The sequence below is a fragment of the Muscardinus avellanarius genome (assembly GCF_963383645.1).
Source record: "Muscardinus avellanarius genome assembly, chromosome: 10".
Lineage (NCBI taxonomy): Eukaryota > Metazoa > Chordata > Mammalia > Rodentia > Gliridae > Muscardinus > Muscardinus avellanarius.
The window spans coordinates 38,362,999-38,385,476 of record NC_137796.1 but is presented as its reverse complement, the minus strand read 5'-3'; the positions used below and the strand labels follow the sequence as shown (position 1 = coordinate 38,385,476).

General features: G+C 35.8%; 1 protein-coding gene across 4 annotated transcripts in view; it reads left to right on the top strand.

Annotated features, from left to right (window-relative positions):
* PHKB (phosphorylase kinase regulatory subunit beta) overlaps nt 1-22,478 on the top strand; it is a gene marked incomplete at both ends in the record, with an annotated part of 214,078 nt that overhangs the window by 124,840 nt on the left and 66,760 nt on the right. For all 4 annotated transcript variants that reach the window (XM_080704249.1, XM_080704250.1, XM_080704248.1 and 1 more), the window contains one exon: nt 4,536-4,630. In XM_080704249.1, the coding sequence (XP_080560375.1) occupies nt 4,536-4,630 (95 nt within the window). The remainder of the gene's footprint in view (nt 1-4,535; nt 4,631-22,478) is intronic.

Below are 22,478 nucleotides of genomic sequence, written 5' to 3'. Positions count from 1 at the left end.
AAAAACATATACTGGAAAAAATATAACCTGTTCAACAAATGGTGTTGGCAAAACTGGTTAACCATATGCAGAAAATTGGAAATTAATCCCACTTTCTCACCCTGCACAAGAGTCAATTCAAGATCGATCAAAGACTTAGAAATCAAACCTTGAAGCTCATTGAAGAGGGCATAGGTCCAACACTGCAACACATAGTCACAGATGAACACTTTTTCAACAAGACCCCAAAGGCACAACAGATTAAAAGGTGAATCAATACATGGGATTGCATGAAACTGAAGAGCTTCTGTTCAGCAAAGGAAAGTGTCAAGACCTCAATCAAGAGCCAACAGAATGGGAGAAGATTTTTGCCACCTGCACCTCAGATAGAGGACTAAAAATATCTAGAATATACAGAGAACTCAAGCAACTCTACACTAAGAAAACAAAGCATACAATAACAAAATGGTTGTAAGGCGTAGTAGCACACGCCTGTAATCCTTGCACTTGGGAGGTGGAGACAGGAGGATTGTGCAGGTTTGAAGCCAGCCGTGCTGGCTTAAGAGACCCTGTTTCTAAATATAAAAAAGTATAAAATAGGTCTGGGAGTGTAGCCCGGAGGTGGAAGGGCTTCCAGGAGCCCCAGTACCACCATAAAAAAAAAAAAAAATGGGCAAGCGAACTTAAATAGACATTTCATGAAAGAATAAATTCAAATGGCCAATAAATGCATGAAAAATGCTTAACATCATTGGCAATCAAAGAGATGCAAATTAAAACTACCCTGAGATTTCACCTAATTCCAACTAGAATGGCAATCATCCAAAACACAAATACTTGCGAGGATGTGAAGTGGGAACTCTAAAACATTGTTGGTGGGATTGCAAATTAGTGCAACCACTTTGGAAAACAGTATGGAGAATCCTCAGCAGAATGGGAACAAATTTACCATTTGATCCAGCAATACCACTTCTGGGTATCTATCCAAAAGATAGGAAAACAAACTACCAAACTAATGCATGTGTATCTATGTTCATAGCTGTACAATTCACCATAGCCAAACTATGGAACCAGCCAAGATATCCATCAAAAGATTAATGGATTACAAAACTGTGGGATACGTACACAATGGAATTTTACTCAGCCATTAAAAAAAAACTCAATTACATCATTTTCAGGGAAATGGATGGAACTGGGGGACATTATGCTAAGTGAGATTAGTCAGTTACAAAAAATAAGAAACCAGATGCTTTCCCAAATTGTGAAAGCTAAGGAGAAATGGGTCATAGGAGGAACTCTAGATGAAAAAGGAAATCCTATAGAGGAGCAAACAAGACAACCTAAAAGAGGGAATGGGAGGAGGGAAGCAAGAAATTCTCTAAAACACACAATGTACTTAAACATATCGAAGTCAACCACTAAGCCAAGCAAGGGAAGGAGGGATGGGGAGGGAATGGGGTGGGAATTGGGTAGGGGTTAAATCTGTGATGTGTACATGTATGTACACACAATTTTTTTACCCCAATATGATGTATAATGCACCAATTTAAAAAAAGGTTTTTTTCGCCTGGCGTGGTGGCGCATACTTGTAATCCTCACGCTTGGGAGGCAGAGACAGGAGGATCGCGCAGATTCAAAACCAGCCGCGCTGGCATAAGAGACCCTGTTTCAAAAATATAAAATAGGTATAGGAGTATAGCCCATAGGTAGAAAGGCTTCCAGGAACCCCAGTACCACCAAAAAAGGGGGGGGGGTGTTTCTTTATATGTGGTATTATAGTAATTAAATTTGGAATGTTAAGCCATTCTTGCATTTGGGTAATAAATTCTTCCTGGTTGTGGTATATAATTCCTTTTATATGTTTATAAGTTAGTTGATTTGCTAGTATTTTGTTGAGAATTTTTGTCTATATTCTTATGAATCTCTTATGAGATCTGGGACTATATGGTAGTTGACACTGGGGTTCTCATGCATGTGTGTATGTGTGAGTATTTGAGAAGTTTCAGTCACTTCGGTTTTTTTCTGTTCAAATTGCATATTCCTTCTTGAGTTGGTTTTGGTGGTTTGTGTCTTTTCAGTGTCTGTTTCTTCTAGGTTATCTAATTTATTGGTATGCATTTATTGATATTCTCTTACAGTTCTTAAAATCAATTAGTGGTTTTTCTACTTCATTCCTGATTTAGTAATTTGGTATTTTTTCTATTGCTATATTTTTTATTTGTGTTGGTCAGTCTACCTAAAGACTTGTCAATTTTGTTGAGCTTTTCAAGAACTTTTTTATAAAAGTTCGTTTTATATTTTTATACTTTTATTGGTACATTATAGTCTCACATCATAATGTGATTCATAGTGATAGTGACATACATGCACACAGCACCTGGTCAGTTTTCCCCCAGCTCCCTCCCTCCCCAGTCCCTCCTTTCCCATAAAGATACTGAGATTGGCATTGGTCTTCTCACATATTAGTGATTTCTCAGAAATGTAGGTATGGATTCATTATATTATCCTTCTCTACTACTCCAAAGGACTGAAATCAGAATATTTTAGTAACACATGTATAGCCTTTTTTTTTTTTTTTACAGTGCTGGGGATGCAACCCAGTGTCATTCTACCACTGAGCTACACCCCCTGCCCTATTGTTTTATTCCTTATTTTGAAACGGTCTCATTGAGTTGCAAAGGACCTCACTAAGTAGTAGCAGAAAAGGTCTACAAACCACGATCCTCCTGCCTCAGCTTCCCAAATGCTAAAAGTACAAGTGTGTACCACCACACCTGGCATATATCCATATTTATAACAACAAAATTTATAATTGTAAAATTATGGATTAAACCCACGTGTTCATCAACAGATGAATGAATTACCAGATTATGGGATATGCACACAATAGAATTCTCCTTAGCAATGAAGTATAAAAAATTATGTCATTTTCAGGAAAATAGGTGGACCCAGAGAACATAATGTTAAGTGAGATTAACCAGTCACAGACAGTGAAGGGTCATGTGTTTTCTCTCATATGTGGAAGTTAGGTAGTAATTGAGATGTGTTTCCTTTTTATGTGATTCTAGGAATCAAACCTAGGGCTACATACTGCTAAGCAAATACTCTACCACTGAACTATATCCTAAGTTCCTAAAATAATTCCTCACTTCATTTTTGATTTTTTTAATTTGATTTATTGGTTATTTAGGAATGTGTTATATTCCCTGTGTTTGTGAATTTCTAAAAATTTTTGTTCTGTATTACTCATTTCATTCTATTGTAGCATGATTTATGTTATTTTGATTCTTTTCTATTTATTGAGGCTTATTTTTTGCCAAATATGTATTATGTCTTGGAGGATAGTCCATGTCCCTTGAGAAAAATGAATATTTTGCTCTTATGTTGGGGGGGTGAGAGTACTAGGGATTGAACCCAGGGGCTTTCTATCTCTGAGCTACATCCCCAACCCTACTTTTTATTCTTTTTTTTTTTTTTTTTTTTTTTTTTGGTGCTACTGGGGTTCCTGGAAACCCTTCTGCCCCTGGGCTACACTCCCAGGCCTATATTATATTTTATTTGGAAACAGGGTCTCTTAAGCCAGCAAGGCTGGCTTCGAACCTGCATTTTCCTGTCTCCTCCTCCCAAGCACAGGGATTACAAGCATGCACCACCATGCCTGGCTTATTCTTTATTTTGAAACAAGATCTCACTAAGCTGCAGAGGGCCTCATTAAGTAGCAGAAGTTGTCCATAAACCTCTAATCCTCCTGTCTCAGTCTCCCAAGTACTGGGATTACAAGTGTGCACTAATTATTTCGCTCTTGAGTAAAGTGTTCTATCAATGTCTCTTAGGTTTATGGTGTTGTTGTTAGCTTTTTTCTCTGTGACCAAAATACCTGACAAGCACAACTTAGAGGAAGAAAGTCTTATTTAAGGCTCATAGTTACTGAAGTTTCAGAAATCAGTCTGAGGTCAGCTTACTCACAGTGGGAGAGTAGCTTGGCGCAGGACTTTAAAGCATAGTGAAGGAAGAAAAGCCTCACTCAACTCTTGGCAGTGGGATCAGAAAGATAGAAGAAGTGGCCAGGGACAGATAAAATCCCAAGGCCATGCTACCAGTGACCCTACTCCTCTAGCTGTGTCCTACCTATAATCTTGGCTGTATTTTCTAACACATGTGCTTTGGGGGGACACATTAAATCCAAACCAGAGCTGGGCATGGTGGCACACCCTTGTAATCCCAGTACTTAGGAGGCTGAGACAGGAGTATTGCAGTTTCATAGCCAGCCTCAGCTACTTAATGAGTCCCTTTGCAACTCATTGAGACCCTGTTTCAAAATAAAGATTAAAAAAAATAGGGCTGGGGGTGTAGCTTGGAGGTAGAATGCCCCTGGGTTCCATCCCCAGTACCACACACAAAAAAAAAGAATAAAATGTAGAATTAGGAGTGTAACTGGGAGGTAGAATGCCCCTGGGTTAAATCCCCAGTACTTAAAAAAAATAAAAATTCCAAACCACAACACTTGTGTGAACAGTAAACATATTTTTTTGATAATTTCACTTTTTTTTTTCCAGCTGATGAACTAATCAGTCCTAAAGACATTGATCCTGTCCAGCGCTATGTCTCACTACAGGATCAACGTAATGTGAGCATGAGGTACTCAAATCAGGTAAAGAAATAATGTGTGCCTTAATTTAAACTCATCAAAAGATATTTAAAACTTAAAGAGGGAATTTTATCCTGAATTTATTTCTGAGGGAAATTTATTGCTTCTACTGAGTGCTAGGCTTCTCCCTCTTCTGTTAAGATTTGTGGAAAAGGCTATTTATTAATGAGAATGTCTCCCAGGAAAACATTTTCATCTTCAGAGTGATTCAGTTTAAGGGTGTCAGGTATATTTAAGAGATGCGTGCATATACATGGCAAGAGAACAGATGGTGTGTTATTGAAAGGAGTGAGATCCTATGAAAGGTCCTGTGCCTTTTCTCTCCCCTATGCTGTGCCAAATGACATGTCAGGAGAAGGAAGTTTTTAGATTTTTACATTTAGTAGCTATGGATTTAGACTGTGTTGTATCAACAAAATAATTATTTTCAGTATCAGCAAGATTGATGTTGACTTGGGTAAATCCTAAAGTATTAAATGATACCAGTAATGAAGACCATTAAAATGAAAATATTATAGATTGTGGAAACTGCCTGAGGAGAAAGGAAATGAACCTGAATGTGTGCCTGGGATTTCAAGCAGTTAACATGCATTTAATAAGAATGGCATCAACACTTACAGAAAATAACATTGCAAATTGAAATACTTCTTTTATTTTAAAAATACACACACACACACACACACACACACACACACACACACACACCAATAAATGTTTTTAAGTTCTATCACTATTGAGTCTTTTGATCTTCAACAAAATATATAATTTCTTTTGAGTGGTTAAAGATAAAAAATTATTTGAGAGACTTGTAAGTAAAATGTTAAGATTTTCTTAAAATCATAAAATCTTCAAGCTAATATATGACAGAATTTATTTTACTTCTCTGTTAGCGCCTATAACATGAAAGATCTGGCCTTTATCTTAGGCGAATATATAATGTTATACAAATGTACAGTCTGTATAAATTTGAGATATAAAGGTTTACTTCAAGATGGTAACCTAGGGAATATATCTAACTTCTTATTAACCCAGTGCTGTGACTCTGAGCCATTTTAAGACTAGCATGTATCATTTATATATTAAATGGGTCACATGCTTGACCCATTTCTCTAGCATGATGAAACCTCAAAGCATTTTCTTAGAAAATAAAGTAATAGGTGACAGACTTGAGTTATATGTGGGTAGGAACCAGAGAACATGAAAGTATTTTGTAGGTACATGGCTAACAAAAAAATCAGTTTATGCAGTTATTTCATGCTTGACACAAAAAAGGCAAGTTAATGGTTATGTGTTGTAATAACACCTACAACTCTTTCTTTCCTACTCAAGAATGATTATCAGTGTACAAGTGAGTGAGAGTGAATTTTAAAGTTTCACTCTACTAGTATTTTTCATATTAAAATAATTTCTGATGTTGCTACTAAAACATCTGTAGCATGCCTCTCAGGTGGAACCACATCCTAGGTAAGAGAAATGCTAAAACAGTAAGGACTGAAGCTCCTCTCTTGTTGCCATGTGGCAGATTATCTTTGTGCAGCATTTTACATGGTTTCTGAGAGGGAGGATTTGCACTTAAAAACTCTTGGGAGCTATCATTACATTGTTCTGTTGTCAACTTAGTTGTGGTGATATATAGAATGAAGACGTGCCCTGGCTACTTTCTCAAACATTTTAAGCAGTAGGTAAGATATGGCATGCCCATGTCCGTTGCTGGGACTGGGTGAAGTAGACTAATGAAGTACAGGGGTCACATGTGTAGCTCTCTTCATGAAATACTGGTTTCAGTGGTCACTGGATCATGAATGACCAGGTCACATTTTGTGAGGATTAACCAGATGCTTTAAAGTCTGCCACATGGGAAAGTTTTTTAAAAAGTAGTAAGTCAGGTAGGTATGCATTTATGTCATCTTTTTTTTTTAAAAAAGTTTTTTAAAAACCAGATAATTCCTGAAAATGAAAGAAATGTTAAGAGTCCCCTAGACATTGGCAATTCACTAGAGGGCTCACAAAATTTAGAAGCTATTGTACTTACATTTAGGGTTCATACTAGAGAAAGAGTAAAAGTTAAAATCAACAAAGAGAAAAGGTATTATTGGGTAAGTCCTATGGAAACTAGGCAGAAACTTTCAAATATCCTCTTTGAAATACTTATACCAACGATAAGGCGTGACAATACTTGCAGAGTGCTGTCAAGCAAGGAAGCTTGCTCAAGCTTGGTTGACCATGATTTTTATTAAGGATCAGTCAGGTAGGTATGCGTTTATGTCATCTCTCTAGAAAAAAACACATGTTTACTATAAATCACCTTTTGAGTACATATTCATATGGGCAAAATCTTATATTGTGACCCAAAACATTAGGTATGCAAAAACACTCTTATCCTGCAAATCTCATGTTTTCTATTTCTGTTTTTTCTGCAGTTATTTTTATTAAAATTATCATTTTAACTGTCTTGTTATAAAATAATTTTTGCTATAATACAGATTATTATAATGATAACATAGATAATCTTAACTTTGAGTTCTGTTGAATTTTAAAGTCATATTTTCATTTCTTACTTCTTATTCTCTGATTGTTCCTGTTATAGCTTCTTGATTTTTTTCTTTAAAATTATTTATTGTCATGATTATTTAAAAGGTGAGAAGGCCAAAAATCCTTTTGAGGTGTCAGTAAAATTAAATTTCTTTTAACTTTCTTTTTTTGCAGTACTGTAGATGGAATCCAGGGACATTCTCCAAGCCACACCCCCAGTCCTATTTTTTATTCTTTATTTTGAAACAGGGTCCCACTTTGTTGCAAAGGGTCTCACTAGGTAGCTGAGGCTGTCCGCAAACTGTCATCCTCCTGTCTAAGCCTCCCAAATGCTGGGATTACAAGTGTGCTTTGAATGAAGTACATATCCATCAGTAATTGCAAAGGAATGTCTAGGAAGTACCCATGAACATTCAGTCTCCTATTATATTAACATTTTGAATAATTACAGTAAAATATGAAAAACAAGAAGTTAACATTGATACAATTATAGAGCTTATTCAGATTTTACCAGTTATATAGCAAAATTGTGTGTATGTGTGTGTGTAGCTCTGTGTTTTCGTCACATGTAGTTTTGTGTAATTATAACTATAATCAGTATACTTAAGTATACCATTATTGTATCACTCTAAGACTTCCTTCTGTTATCTTTCTATAGTCACACCCCTCTGTTCACTCATTTCTTAACCCTTGGCAACTACATATAATTTTGTCATTTAAAAAATGTTATATAAGTAGACCTATACCTAACTTTTGGAGATTGGTGCTTTTTTTTCCCCCCCAATATTAGGAATTGAATTAGGGGCATTATAACTCTCAGCTAAACTCTCAGCCCTGCTTTATTCTCTTATTGTTCAAACAGGTTCTCACTAAGTTGTAGAGAGCCTCACTATGTTACTAGGATCTTCCTGTCATGGCCTCCCAAGTACTGGAATTATAGGCATGCACCACTATGCTCAGCTAGATATTGACTTTTTTACTCAATATAATTTATATAACTAAAGTTTTTACATATATTCATAGTTTGTTCTCTTTTATTGCTTATTTGTAATCCATAGTATGGCTATACCTTAGTTTAATTATTATTATTTAATTATATATTTGAAAGATATTCTGTGGATTATATAAACATTTAACTAGTTTCTCTGTGTTATTTGAGCAGTACATCAGCTTGAGTGAAGATTTTTGTTTCAGCCATAATATTTGATTAAAGAAATTCATCGAGCTGGGCATGGTGGCGCACGCTTGTAATCCCCGTGCTTGGGAGGCAGAGACAGGAGGATCGCACAGGTTCGAAGCCAGCCCTGCCTGCTGGCTTAGGAGACCCTGTTTCCAAATTTAAAAAGTATAAAAAATAGGTCTGGGAGTATAGCCCGGAGGTAGAAGGGCTTCCAGGAACCCCAGTACCACCAAAAAAAAAAAAAAAATCATCGAAGTAAGTGGAAGTCTATTGTATTTACCTCAATTTTTACCGTTCCATTATTTATTCCTTTCTAAATGTCCCAGCCTTCTCCTGTTATTTTCTATTTGGTGAGTTTTTTTATACATTATTTTGTTATTTATGGGTAATTCTGCCAGCAAAATATTTCCTTTTTCTGAGAATGTTTTTATGTTGCCTTCTTCCTGAAGAATAGTGGTTTTGGGGATATAGGATTTCTGATTAGCACTTGTTTTCTTTCAGTTCTAAGAAATATTTTTCCACTTTCTATGGCCTCCATAGTTTCAGATGAGAAACTTATCAGCTCAAATTTGTGATATACCATTTCTCTCTGGCTTGAATCTAGTTATATGGAAATACATCCCATGTCCATGGATTGGAAGATATAATATTGTTAAGATGACCTACAGATTTAACGACCTATAGATTTAATGAAATCTTTTTAAAAATTTTTTATTGGTGCATTGTACTCATTCATCTTTTTTTCTTTTTTCTTTACATTTATTTATAAGTGAAACGTATTGAAAATGGTATACATTTAGACTGTGCTTGGTGCCCTCTCCCCTCCACCCCGGTTCTCCTTCCCCCCTCCCAACAATGAATGAGTATGCAGGTTAACCATGCTATATTCATACTTTTACACATATTCGGATGTAGCTCCTCCATTAATCAACCTCAGCCTTCTTCCTCTCCAACCTTCTATTCTAGCTTTGCTGGGATTTCCCCTCCATTATCTGGAGTTTCTCTGGTATTCCCAGTACTCTTTAGTTTGAGCATATTAGAGAAAACATGTCCTTTCTCATTCTGTGCTTGGCTGATCTCATTTAACATAATGTTCTCCAGGTCTTTCCATCTTCTTGCGAATGCCATGATTTTGTTCTTCTTTATAGCTGAATAGAATTCCACTGTGTGTATTTCTGATAATTTTGCAATCCATTTATCTGTTGATGGAGACCTAAGTTGGCTCCATATTTTGGTTATTACAAATTGTGCTGCTATGAATATAGGTATGCATGCTACTGTAGTTCTCTGATTTCTTTATGCTTGCTATTTTAAGTCTATAAATAAGAGACATTTCATTGATATTTTGCCTAGAAAAATGATATTGATGCAGCCTCTGGAGGCACACTACCAAGCTTGGGCAAATTAACCAATCTCAGTGTGTCTTAGTTTCTTCACGTGTCAAAATCAGAATAGTACTATCATGTGAAGGAGCTACTGGAGGTCTGGAAGAGACCTCTATTGGGGCCTTCTAGGTTCTTGACTCCATTTCACAAAAGGATTTAATGATGATTCAGATTTTAGCAAAGAGAGGAATAACTTTATTAGAAGGCAAAACTATACACTCTCAGGGTAGGGTGGGTGCTAGCAATGTCAAGAATGAGATGTGCTACCAGGACATGTTTTTTTTTTTTTTTTTTTAGGGCACATAAGTAGCTGGAATATATAAAATATTGAGCAGGATCTTATTGCCCTATTAGGCTTGTCTCTCATGTAGGTTTCATCTTACATTAACATCCTTGGTCATAGTTAGGGTGGTCAGTCAGGTGATTGGAGGGTCAAGGGCCAATCCTTTATCATCAGTAGATTAATAGGCTCTTTCTTTTATTTTTATTTTTTTGCGGGTTTGGAAATGGAACTCAGGGGCATTCGTACTTCAGAGCTACACCCCCCTGCCCTATTTTTTTATTATTTATTTTGAAATAGGTCTCACTATGTTGCAGAGAGCCTCACTAAGTAGCTGAGGCTGTCCACGAACTGCCATCCTCCAGTCTCAGCCTCCCAAATGCTGGGATTACAAGTCTCTTTCTATTGAGGTCTTGTTCCTGCTTTGATATATTCCAGGAAGCTTACAGGGAACTGGTTATAAAGTAATTTATCGGCTGTTTAATGCATCCCTAAATTTCTGTACTTTTTGTCCCTTCAGCTTTTTCTTTCTTTCTTTTTTTTGGCTCAGATTATGAGTGTTTTATACTTTTAAGAGGAATATTTTTTCTTTAGAGACTCATTGTTCTCTCTGTATTCCTAAATTTCTCTGTACCTCATAGAGTTGTAAGAATTAAATGAGTTAACACAGATAAATAGCTTAGAAGAGCTCATGGCCTATAGTTATATATTCAATAAGTGTTAGCTGTTGTTACTATTTACATATTGCATTTGTAACTGCAGTTGAAACATGGCAGTTTATTGAGGTACCAGTGGTTATAAATATAAAAGATGGAATATTATGTTGCTGTAGAAAATGGCTCATGGTGAACACTTAAATATGAAAGTAGACAATTTGTCAGGAACCAGGCTGCAAGCTTAGTTCTTTGCCAGAGTGTGGGAAATGCAGATGGTGGTATAAAGGTATGTTCTAGGAAGGGCAGAATAAAGGTATCTTTCAGGAAAGTCAAAACAGCATCACAGATATGAAAGTGTGGAGAATTTTGACTTGAGACTAAGGTTCAAGAAGGCTGACTGCCTAATTGTCTGGTAGGAACAACAAAACACTAGCATAAATCCAGTGGTCTCTAGACCTTTTGTGGTTCACCTTTAATGTAATCTGGGGAAGGTGGCCTACATCTCTAGAGGGTAATTCTCTAATAATTTCTTGGCTAGGTTTTATGTGAATCCTCTTTTGGCACTTCTTTTACTTGCCTCTTTGTTATTGGTAACCTTTGAGTAATGTTTGTGGAGCGGTGTGCCCAGAAGCCAGACTGTAGGGAGTTAAAGATCAGATGTTGGAAGACCATCTGTTCAGGGAGTTGAGTTTACTGCTTCCTGAGAAAGGTTGTATATCCCTCCTAATTTAGTAGATATATTCTCTCTCTCTCTCTCTCTCTCTCTCTCTCTCTCTCTCTCTCTCTCTCTCTCTCTCTCTTTCTCTCTCTCTCTCTTTCTCTCTCTCTCTCTCATTTCACATCTATTCAGTTTTTACAGGTCTATTAGTTTAACCAATTTGAGAAATAATTTCTACTTAAAGTATTAAAAAAAGACAAAAGTTCACTAAATTGGCAAAGAGAGATTGTTTATATGGGAGTAGAAAGCCAAATCTGTCTACAAATAATTGGAATGAAGTTGGGTACTGAACAGAGAAGTTCTTATGATTTCCATAATGAAACGGACTTAAAATAGTCAAGGCATCAAAAATGCTATACAGAGGTTATCCTCAGGTAATACTGTTTACAGTCTTAAAGAGAAATGAGAGTCTCTTTTATCAAATGGTATTTATACCAGAGCCAATTAAAATTAAATGCTGTGATCAAAAAATACAGAACTGAGAAAAGTTCAGTCAGAAGTTAAAAAAAAGATCTTAAACACATTTAGTAACATCATTCTGATTAACCCACTGACCTTATTAAAATTAAAAGTCTAATAATGGGCATAATATATAGTAAAAGATTTCATCTACAGAATGAAAGCTTAAGTCATGGCTGAAGAGTAAAAGGGGGAAAAATAGATTCAAGGAAGAAGGCAAGATTTATTGTCCAGAAAAAAGATAAAGATGTATGAGGAATATTATGGTCTAGTATTGTTTTAATGAATCTATGTTTCTGGCATTTTACTTGAGGGAAAAGTATTTTACTTGATACTTATCTACTTCCTTTTTTTCTTTTTTCTTCAAAGATTAATTTTCTATTTTTATAATATATGATAATAATAGTTTTTGAACTTTTTAATAAAATATACTATGCATTATAAAAGTTTAATAAGTATTATTGCAGTTTTTGTTTTATTTCAAACAATTTCTCATGAATAATATTACATTTTTATTTAAAAGATGAGAAAATCCTGGAAAGGCTGAAAGAAAATGTTCATTTTTCAAAATTTTGGCTACTATTATATGTAGTTATAGTCTTACTGGATATTTTTAATTTTCTACTAATCTTTGAAGAAAAATCTATCAACCAATCCCATTCTAGCCACACCTGATATAATAATGCATTTTATATGGTATTGTCTTCTTTGAAATCAGAGGATTGATCTTTTGGGAGACACTAGTTCCCTGAGGAGCGATTTTCTCTCATGAGGTTCCTGGAGAGTTCCAGATCTTTTTGCCATAGTGCTGGTGAATAATATGAGTATTTCTAGTCAGTTCCTTGAGGCAGCATCTAACATTAATTGCCTAATACAGTAATAGAGCTGATTATGTGAGTTGATAAACCCTTGAGAGAATTCACTTTCACTTTCAGCAATACCCAAGCTTTGAATCAGAGAAATAAGACTAGCACATTTACTATGCCAATTAAAATGGATTGATCAGCTTTGACAGTCTGGAGAAAAGGCCAATATGAAAGAAATGCTTTTTAGTCATGAGGGCTTATTTTATCCAAGTTTAGGATAAAAATCACTACATATTTACTCAGTCATGGACATATTTATATAGATTTGAACTAAAACATACTTGTTGGTCTCTCACTTCAAATTAATGAGGAAGATTCCCCGGGATGGTGGTGTACTCCTGTAACTCCGCGCTTGGGAGGCGGAGACAGGAGGATGGCGCAGGTTCGAAGCCTAGGAGACCCTGTTTCCACATAAGAAATGTATAAAATAGGTCTGGGAGTGTAGCCTGGAGGTAGAAGGGCTTCCAGGAACCCCAGTACCACCAAAACAAACAAAAAACAAATTAATGAGGACGAGGGAGTTTCATGTTTTAGTGTCTTTCTTTTTTTATTTTTTATTTTTTGGTGGTACTGAGGTTCCTGGAAACCCTTCTACCTCCGGGCTACACTCTCAGACCCATTTTTATATTTTTATTTGGAAACAGGGTCTCTTAAGCTGGAGAGGCTGGCTTCGAACCTGCGCGATCCTCCTGTCTTCGCCTCCCAAACGCAGGGATTACAAGCATGCGCCACCATGCCAGCATGTTTTAGTTTCATATATCTGTGTAAATATTTGCATGAATTATTTTCCTAAAAACTAAAGAATACTATATTTAGAAAACAAAATTTTATTTTTAAGGAGGTAATATAATATAGTATCTTTGCATTGTACCTCCCTACTGTAAACTGTCTTTTCCACTCATAATTTATTTAATCTCTCTAAGCCTCCTTTGTCTATTAAATACAGATAACAATTCCTAACTAATTGTGTATTGCATGACAAAATAATAGTGCATTTGAACTTCTTAATAAAATACATTATGTGTTATAAAAGTTTAATGAAGTCTTATTGTAGTTTTTATTTTATTTCAAATAATTTCTCATCAATAATATTACATTCTTATTTGAAAGATAAGAAAACTCCTGAAAGGTCTTAAGGAAAATGTTTTCAAAATTTTGGCTCCTATTATTTGTAAACTTTCTTGTTATGTGGTTATAGTCTTACTGGATATTCAGTTTTGTATTCATTAACATTTATCTATACTCAGTTATTTTGTATGTTATTTCTATAAAACATTTTAAATGTCTGTATAATCTTTCCTCATTTGTCTGTGTCAAGGTTTACTTTTGTTTTTGTATTGTTTTGTTTTTTGTTGTTTTTGGTTTTTTGGTGGTACTGGGGTTCCTGGGCTACACTCCCAGACCTATTTTATACATTTTTTATGTGGAAACAGGGTCTCTTAAGCCAGTGCAGATGGCTTTGAACCTGCGCCATCCTCCTGTCTCCGCCACCCAAGAGCAGGGATTACAAGCGTGCACCACCACGCCTGGCTTAAGGTTTACTTTAACAGAGACTTTAATATAATCATTTCTATTCTAGAAACTTAGCCTTATAAGAGCTAATGAATGTTTTAGGTTTAATGTACTATTGTAACATTTTAAAAAGTAGTGATATGGTTTAATTGCATTTTACTACAAGGTCTCTTCTTCCTCGATTCTTTTCTATTCCTAAACCTTCTATTCCATAGATAATGAAAGTAATATGAGATTATAAAACAATTTAAATTTTTACTTATGTAAAAATTATGAAAATGAAGATCTCTTTCCAGAAACTTTCTTAAGACATATTTGATCCAAAAACATTATAGACCTTATCCAAAACTTGGAAATGTTTTCTTTTTCGGCCAAACGTCTATATAATATTTGATCTGTAATTGAAAGGAGCTGGTTTCTCTTTTGTTTCACTAAGAAAGTTCAAAATCATTTGCCATACCTGTGGGTTTATTACCTGTACCTCAATAACATGATAGAGATATTAAGAGAATATTTAAATTATTAACCCCAACTTGTTTAACTCCCTCCATTTTATAGAGCAGAAAAGTAAAAGATAAGTGACATGTCAAGGATCACAAAGGTCCATATCCAAAGCATCCAAGTATCCAGATGAGTGTGGGCTAGTGAGCCATGGTAATATGCAATGTGGTAAAAAGTGGGCAGGTACTGTTGGTGCTCATCATCATCATCATCATCATCATCATCATCATTATTATGTGTGTCTCTCTGTGTGTGTATGGTATTGAGGATTGAACCCAGGGGTTTTCTACCTCCAAGCTATACTTCCAGACCTATTCTTTTATTTTTTATTTTGAAACAGGTTCTCACTAAGTTATAGAGGTCCTCACTAACTAGCTGAGGCTGGCCTCAAACCTGTGATCCTTCCTGTCTCAGCCTCACAAGTACTGGGATTACAAGTATGTGTGACCACACCCAGGTGAGGCTTAAACATTATTAATGCTGTTTTCCTTTGCTCCTAGATTCCCTTAGTTATGATTAAGACAGATTTCTCAGAAGCAGCATGTTTTGCATCGTTTTTCCCACACCAATTAACACAGTGCTTCTATAGCTAGACTAACAAATATTCATTTATCAACCAATACTTCCAGTAGAAATATGGATCTACTCTGCACTCTGTGGTTCATTCCTTAATAACAATAATAATAATAATAATAATAATAATAATAATAAAAAGGAGGAGGAAAAGGTGGAAGAAGGAGAAGAGAAGGAGAAGAAATTGGAAAATCACCTAGATATTTTTGTGTTCTGAATATTCAAGGAGTTTAGTCTTTTTTTTTCAATGTATTATTATTTTTATTTTTATTTTTTTATTTTTAATTGGTACACTGTATTCATACATCATAGTGGGATACATACTTTTGTAGACTTACATGCACACATTGCCCAGTCAGCCCCCACTCGATCCCCACCCCATTCTCTCCCTATCCCTCCCTCCCATGCTTGGCTTAGTGATTGACATCTAGTATTATAGCAATTTATCAAAAATTAAAAATGATAATCTCACATAACAGTTTCATTTGTCTGATACCAAGCTTTTGATGACTTAAAGATAACATTTCAATATTTCTTTTTGCTTTCTTTCTTACCAGAGAATCTATTTTTTCTATTTTTTAGGTGAAACTATCATATATTTATATATTTATTCTTCAGAAAAAAAATCTATCCTAATATGGAATGTGGACTCTAGGTACCCACAACGATCTTGAAAAAGAACAAAGCTAGAAGATATATATTTTCTGATTTCAAACCATATAAAGCTACAATAATTGAAACAGTGTAGTACTATTCTAAAGGCAGATATATAAACCATTGGAGTTAAATAAAAGCCTAGAGCTAAATTCTTCCCTATATTGTCAAGTTATCTTTGACAAGGTTTCCACGAACATTTGGTGGTGGAAATATTAATCTTTTAACTAAATATTGTTAAAAAATAATAATTACATGGAAAAGAATAAAATTGGATCCTTACCTAATCCCATATACAAATATTAACTTAAAATAGATAAAAGACCTAAATATAAATCTTAAGACTATAAACTTTTAGGAGAAAATCTGGGTCATAAAACCTCACGACATTGAAATTGGCAGTGATTTCTTGGTTATGATTTCAATGGCACAGGCAACAGAGGAGTATACAAACTCCCTAAAAAATAAAAAACATATTGTATATCCAAAGACAATGTAAACAGAGTTAACAGTTACTAATAGAATGGGATAAAATATTTCCAAATGCTATATCTGAAGGTATATTAATATTCCAACTAGAAATCCTAAAAATTAACAACAATAAAGGCAAACAATACCCTTTAGAGATAGGTAAAAGACTAACATAAATAATGAATCTCCACAGATAACCAATCTTAGTTGTCTTTTGGATGGAAAATCTTGTTTCTCTAGTTCTGATGTGTTTTACCTATTTCTTCTTTGTAGTTAATCTCTTTGAGTATTTTCTCTAGTGCTGGTTTTGAAGACATAAATTCCTTCAGTTTCTGTTTGTCATGGAAGCTTCTTATTTCTCCATCTAATTTGATAGAAAGTTTTGCTGGGTAGGAAATTTTGACTGGAAGTTGTTTTCTTTCAGAGTTTGGAATATGTTACTCCAAGCCCTTCTGGCTCTCATGACTTGGTTTGGGAAGTCTGGAGTGATTCTAATTGGCTTGCCTCTGAATGTCACTTGGCCCTTTGCTTTTGTTGCCTTTAAGATTCTCTGCTTGGCTTCCACATTGGTCATTTTGACAATTATGTGGCGTGGGGATCCTCTTCTCCGATCCTGTCTAAAGGGAGTTCTATAAGTTTCCTGGACCTGCGTATCGACCTCTTTCTCTATGTCTGGAAAATTTTCTGCTATTACTTCCTTGAAGAGATTGTTGATCCCTTTGGTTTCACTTTCTTTTCCCTCCTCTATTCCAATTATTCTTAGGTTAGCTCTCTTAAAATGGGCCCATATTTCTTCAATATCAGATTCCTGCTGTCGGATATTTTTTTCTAGATTAGAAACTATGCATTCATTTTTGGATTGCTTATCTTCTAAGAGTGAGATTCTGTTCTCCATGTGTTCTAATCGGTTGTTTGTGCTTTGAATTGAGGCCTTTACTTCATTAATTGCATCCTTTATCTCTTTTTGGCTCTCTCTGAGTTCTTTTCGAAGCACCTCTATTATTTCTACAGTTATTTTCCTGATTTGATCTTCTAGAAATCTCTGATTTTCTGTTTTATCGGGTTCTGATGTTGTGGGCTTGTGGGCATTCATTGCTCCAGTATTATTCCTCTTTCCCATGATTTCGGATGTTTGTGCCTTCTCTGGGTTCTTCCCTTGGGTCACTATGACTTCACTTAAGGTGTTCTGGATCTCGAGTCAGTAGTATCTCAGACCCCACTACTCCTTTACTGGGTTGTATCACAGAGTCTCCGACCCAGAGATTCGATAGAGGCTGCTTTAGACTGTGGGGGGTGCCAGGTTGCACGTTCTCCTATGGTGTGATATCTCTGCCACCGCCCCTCCCCCACTGGGTCAAGTCCCAGGGAGTACAGTACTGGGATTTCTCCTCTGTGGCCCGCAATTTGACTCACTGTTCTTGAGTACGCAGATGTAGCTGTACTTGCCTCGCTGAATTGCTGCTGCTGCCGCCGGTGGCAATATGGCGCCCCTGCTACGCCCTCGGCTTTGGGGCTGATGTTTTTCTTCTTGGTTTTGATTTCCACTCTGAATCCCTGCAGCGTGTGCTGAGCTCGGCCACTGGGAGCTTTAGATGCTCTTTGCGCGGAGAAATCCCGCCTGGCTGTTCCGCAGTGGCTCACCTCGCCTTGCTGTAGCCGTCCCGTGAATTTGCCGCTGCCACCGGCAGTATGGCGCTGCTGCCGCGTCTGCCGTGTCCTCGGGCGTGAGGCCGGTGTATCTCCTCTGTGGCTCTGTTCTCAGTCCGCTTTCTCTCTGGAGCCTGGTGATTTTTTGTTTCACGGTGATGGTGTTTTCTGGCTATGAAAGGCGCTGATTTTGTGGTAATGGAGATTTGTTGTTAGCGGGGCTCTTAAGCCCCGCTTTTCTCGGTTGCCTCCTTCCCGGAAGTCCTCGAGTTTAATCTTAATGGTGATCTATATGTTACTTCTTGTTTAACCTTTTATAATTTCCATGGATTAAACATTATTGTTAGTCTGGTTTGCACATGACAAGTTAAGTTTGAATTTGTGAAGTATTCAGCCAGGCGTAGTGGCTCATACCTTTAATCCCAGTACAGAGAAAGAAGGATCACAGCAACTCATCAAAACTGTTTCCAAAATAACAATAAATAGGGCTGGAGTATACCTCCTAGGTAAAATGCCTCTAAGTTCAACCTCTAGTACCAAAAGAAAAAGAAAAAAAAAATTGTGAAGAATTGTGAAGGATATGGAAGAAGCACTAGCATCATTATAGAGTGCCATTTGATTGTATATTTTAGATTATATTCAACTTGGAAAAAACTAAGTATTAGATATTTGAACTGAATAATATTTTATTACTTTGTGTCTCTAATTGAAACTGTTCCTGTACATATGCAATCCTTGTTTTCATTAGAATAGGCATTTTTTTTTAATTTGAAATTTAGTTTTATTAAGATAAAACTCTATGTATTAATAGGTTTTATTTTATATATATACAGCTTAATGGCCTATTGACTTCTCAGATTACTTTTTGTATTCTCTTGTATTCTACTTCTTAAAGATATTGAGTTAGAAATGTCAGAATATAATGCTTAAGAAACATACTTTTCAAAAATCATGTTTGAAGCTAGAAGCCATTTAATTTCATTAATTTTGAGCAAGTATTAATGGGTGTTTTGTGTTTGAGCACATCATACCACTTCCCAAACCTTATTTAAAACATCTTTCATCATGGGAGCCTGTGGCTTGTACATCTAGATTGTTCATGAACACGAATTGAAAGGGATCCTATGGCATAGATAATTAGACACTGATTATGACTCTTCTAATCATACCATTAATCAGAGGCTGAAGAAACTATAAAGTGAGCCCAAGAGTATAAGTTAAAGAGGGTAGTGAAGAATGAAAATCCTCTGTAGCACAGCATGTGTTCTTCCTTGTACTTCTTAACTCAAAAATGTTGAAAGTGGGGGATAGGGCTTTGAGTTCTCAAAGGGGTTTATTAAAATAAAGTTAAAGTTGTACTAATAGATTCTTGTACATGCTAAGATCCTTGTCTCTGATTCTGTCAGGATCTTCTGACTCTCAGAAAGTTAAGAAAAACCTCCATTTTCAGGTACTAACTCACCAGAGTTTTTCCCTTCCACCTTTAAGCTACTCCACATTGTTATTCATTCTTCTCTATGTCAACCTTTCTTCCTACTTTTACTTATTTCCCTGAATCTATATATGTTTGAGTGTCCCTTACCCTAAAAGTAACAAAATGTTTCATAAACATTTTTTCTCTCTTTAGGGCAACTCTCACCTTCTTTTCTTCCTTTTCATTCAGACATCTTGGAAAAATATCTGAGCCTTCTCTATTTCTTCAACTTTCTTTTCTTTACTTTACTTTTTTTTTATATATATACTGGGAATGGATCCACCCAGGGGCATTCTACCTCCAAGCTACACCCCAGCCCTATTTTTTATTCTTTATTTTTGAAACAGAGTCTCAATAGTTTGCCGAGGGCCTCACTATGTAGCTGAGGTTGACCACAAACCTGCAATCCTTCTGTCTCAGCCTCCCTAGTACTGGGATTATAAGTGTGCACCACTATGCCTGGCTCTCAACTTTGAGTTACTCCTTGCAGTGCAAGGTCTGGCTACTTATTCCACTACTCTATTAAGACCATCCACCTATATTCATAGTACTTGGGAGGCTGAGACAAGAGGATCGCAGATTAGAAGCCAGCCTCAGCAACTTAGCAAGACTCTTAGCAACCTAGCAAGACCCTATTTTAAAATAAAAATGGCTGGGAGAATAGCTCAGAGGTAGAATGCCTCTGGGTTCAATTTCCAGTACCAAACAACATTAAAACAAAATATAGAGGGTATTAATGGCCTTAATTGATAAAGCTTTTTTCAGATTTTAGTCTGTTTAACTGCAAAGATAGTGGACACTATTGAACACTGCCCGTTTTTTTTTTTTTTTTTTTTTTTGGTGCACTGTATTCATACATTATAGTAGGATACATACTTTTGTAGACATACATGCACACTTTTCCCAGTCAGCCCCCACCCAATCCCCACCCCATTCTCTCCCTATCCCTCCCTCCCATGCTTGGCTTAGTAGTTGACATCTAGTATTATGGCAATTTATTTAAAATTAAAAATGATAATCTCACATAACAGTTTCATTTGTCTGATACCAAGCTTTTGGTGACTTAAAGATAACATTTCAATATTTCTTTTTGCTTTCTTTCTTACCAGAGAATATTTTTTTTTCTATTTTTTAGGTGAAACTATCATATATTTATATATTTATTTTTCAAAAAAAAAATCTATCCTAATATGGAATATGGACTCTAGGTACCCAAAACGATCTTGAAAAAGAACAAAGCTAGAAGATATATATTTTCTGATTTCAAACCATATAAAGCTACAATAATTGAAACAGTGTAGTACTATTCTAAAGGCAGATATATAAACCATTAGAGTTAAATAAAAGCCTAGAGCTAAATTCTTCCCTATATTGTCAAGTTATCTTTGACAAGGTTTCCACGAACATTTGGTGGTGGAAATATTAATCTTTTAACTAAATATTGTTAAAAAATAATAATTACATGGAAAAGAATAAAATTGGACCCTTACCTAATCCCATATACAAATATTAACTCAAAATAGATAATAGACCTAAATATAAATCTAAGACTATAAACTTTTAGGAGAAAATCTGGGTCATTAAACCTCACAACATTGAAATTGGCAGTGATTTCTTGGTTATGATTTCAATGGCACAGGCAACAGAGGAGTATACAAACTCCCTAAAAAATAAAAAAAAATATTGTATATCCAAAGACAATGTAAACAGAGTTAACAGTTACTAATAGAATGGGATAAAATAAGCCGGGCATGGTGGCGCACGCTTGTAATCCCCGCGCTTGGGAGGCGGAGACAGGAGGATCGCGCAGGTTCGAAGCCAGCCGCATGCGCTGGCTTAGGAGACCCTGTTTCCAAATAAAAATATAAAAAAATAGGTCTGGGAGTGTAGCCCGGAGGTAGAAGGGCTTCCAGGAACCCCAGTACCACCAAAAAAAAAAAAAAAAAAAAAAAGAATGGGATAAAATATTTCCAAATGCTATATCTGAAGGTATATTAATATTCCAACTAGAAATCCTAAAAATTAACAATAAAGGCAAACAATACCCTTTAGAGATAGGTAAAAGACTAACATAAATAATGAATCTCCACAGATAACCAATCTTAGTTGTCTGTTGGATGGAAAATCTTTTTTCTCTAGTTCTGGAGTGTGTTACCTATTTCTTCTTTGTAGTTAATCTCTTTGAGTATTTTCTCTAGTGCTGGTTTTGAAGACATAAATTCCTTCAGTTTCTGTTTGTCATGGAAGCTTCTTATTTCTCCATCTAATTTGATAGAAAGTTTTGCTGGGTAGGAAATTTTTGGCTGGAAGTTGTTTTCTTTCAGAGTTTGGAATATGTTACTCCAAGCCCTTCTGGCTCTCATGACTTGGTTTGGGAAGTCTGGAGTGATTCTAATTGGCTTGCCTCTGAATGTCACTTGGCCCTTTGCTTTTGTTGCCTTTAAGATTCTCTGCTTGGCTTCCACATTGGTCATTTTGACAATTATGTGGCGTGGGGATCCTCTTCTCCGATCCTGTCTAAAGGGAGTTCTATAAGTTTCCTGGACCTGCGTATCAACCTCTTTCTCTATGTCTGGAAAATTTTCTGCTATTACTTCCTTGAAGAGATTGTTGATCCCTTTGGTTTCACTTTCTTTTCCCTCCTCTATTCCAATTATTCTTAGGTTAGCTCTCTTAAAATGGGCCCATATTTCTTCAATATCAGATTCCTGCTGTCGGATATTTTTTTCTAGATTAGAAACTATGCATTCATTTTTGGATTGCTTATCTTCTAAGAGCGAGATTCTGTTCTCCATGTGTTCTAATCGGTTGTTTGTGCTTTGAATTGAGGCCTTTACTTCATTAATTGCATCCTTTATCTCTTTTTGGCTCTCTCTGAGTTCTTTTCGAAGCACCTCTATTATTTCTACAGTTATTTTCCTGATTTGATCTTCTAGAAATCTC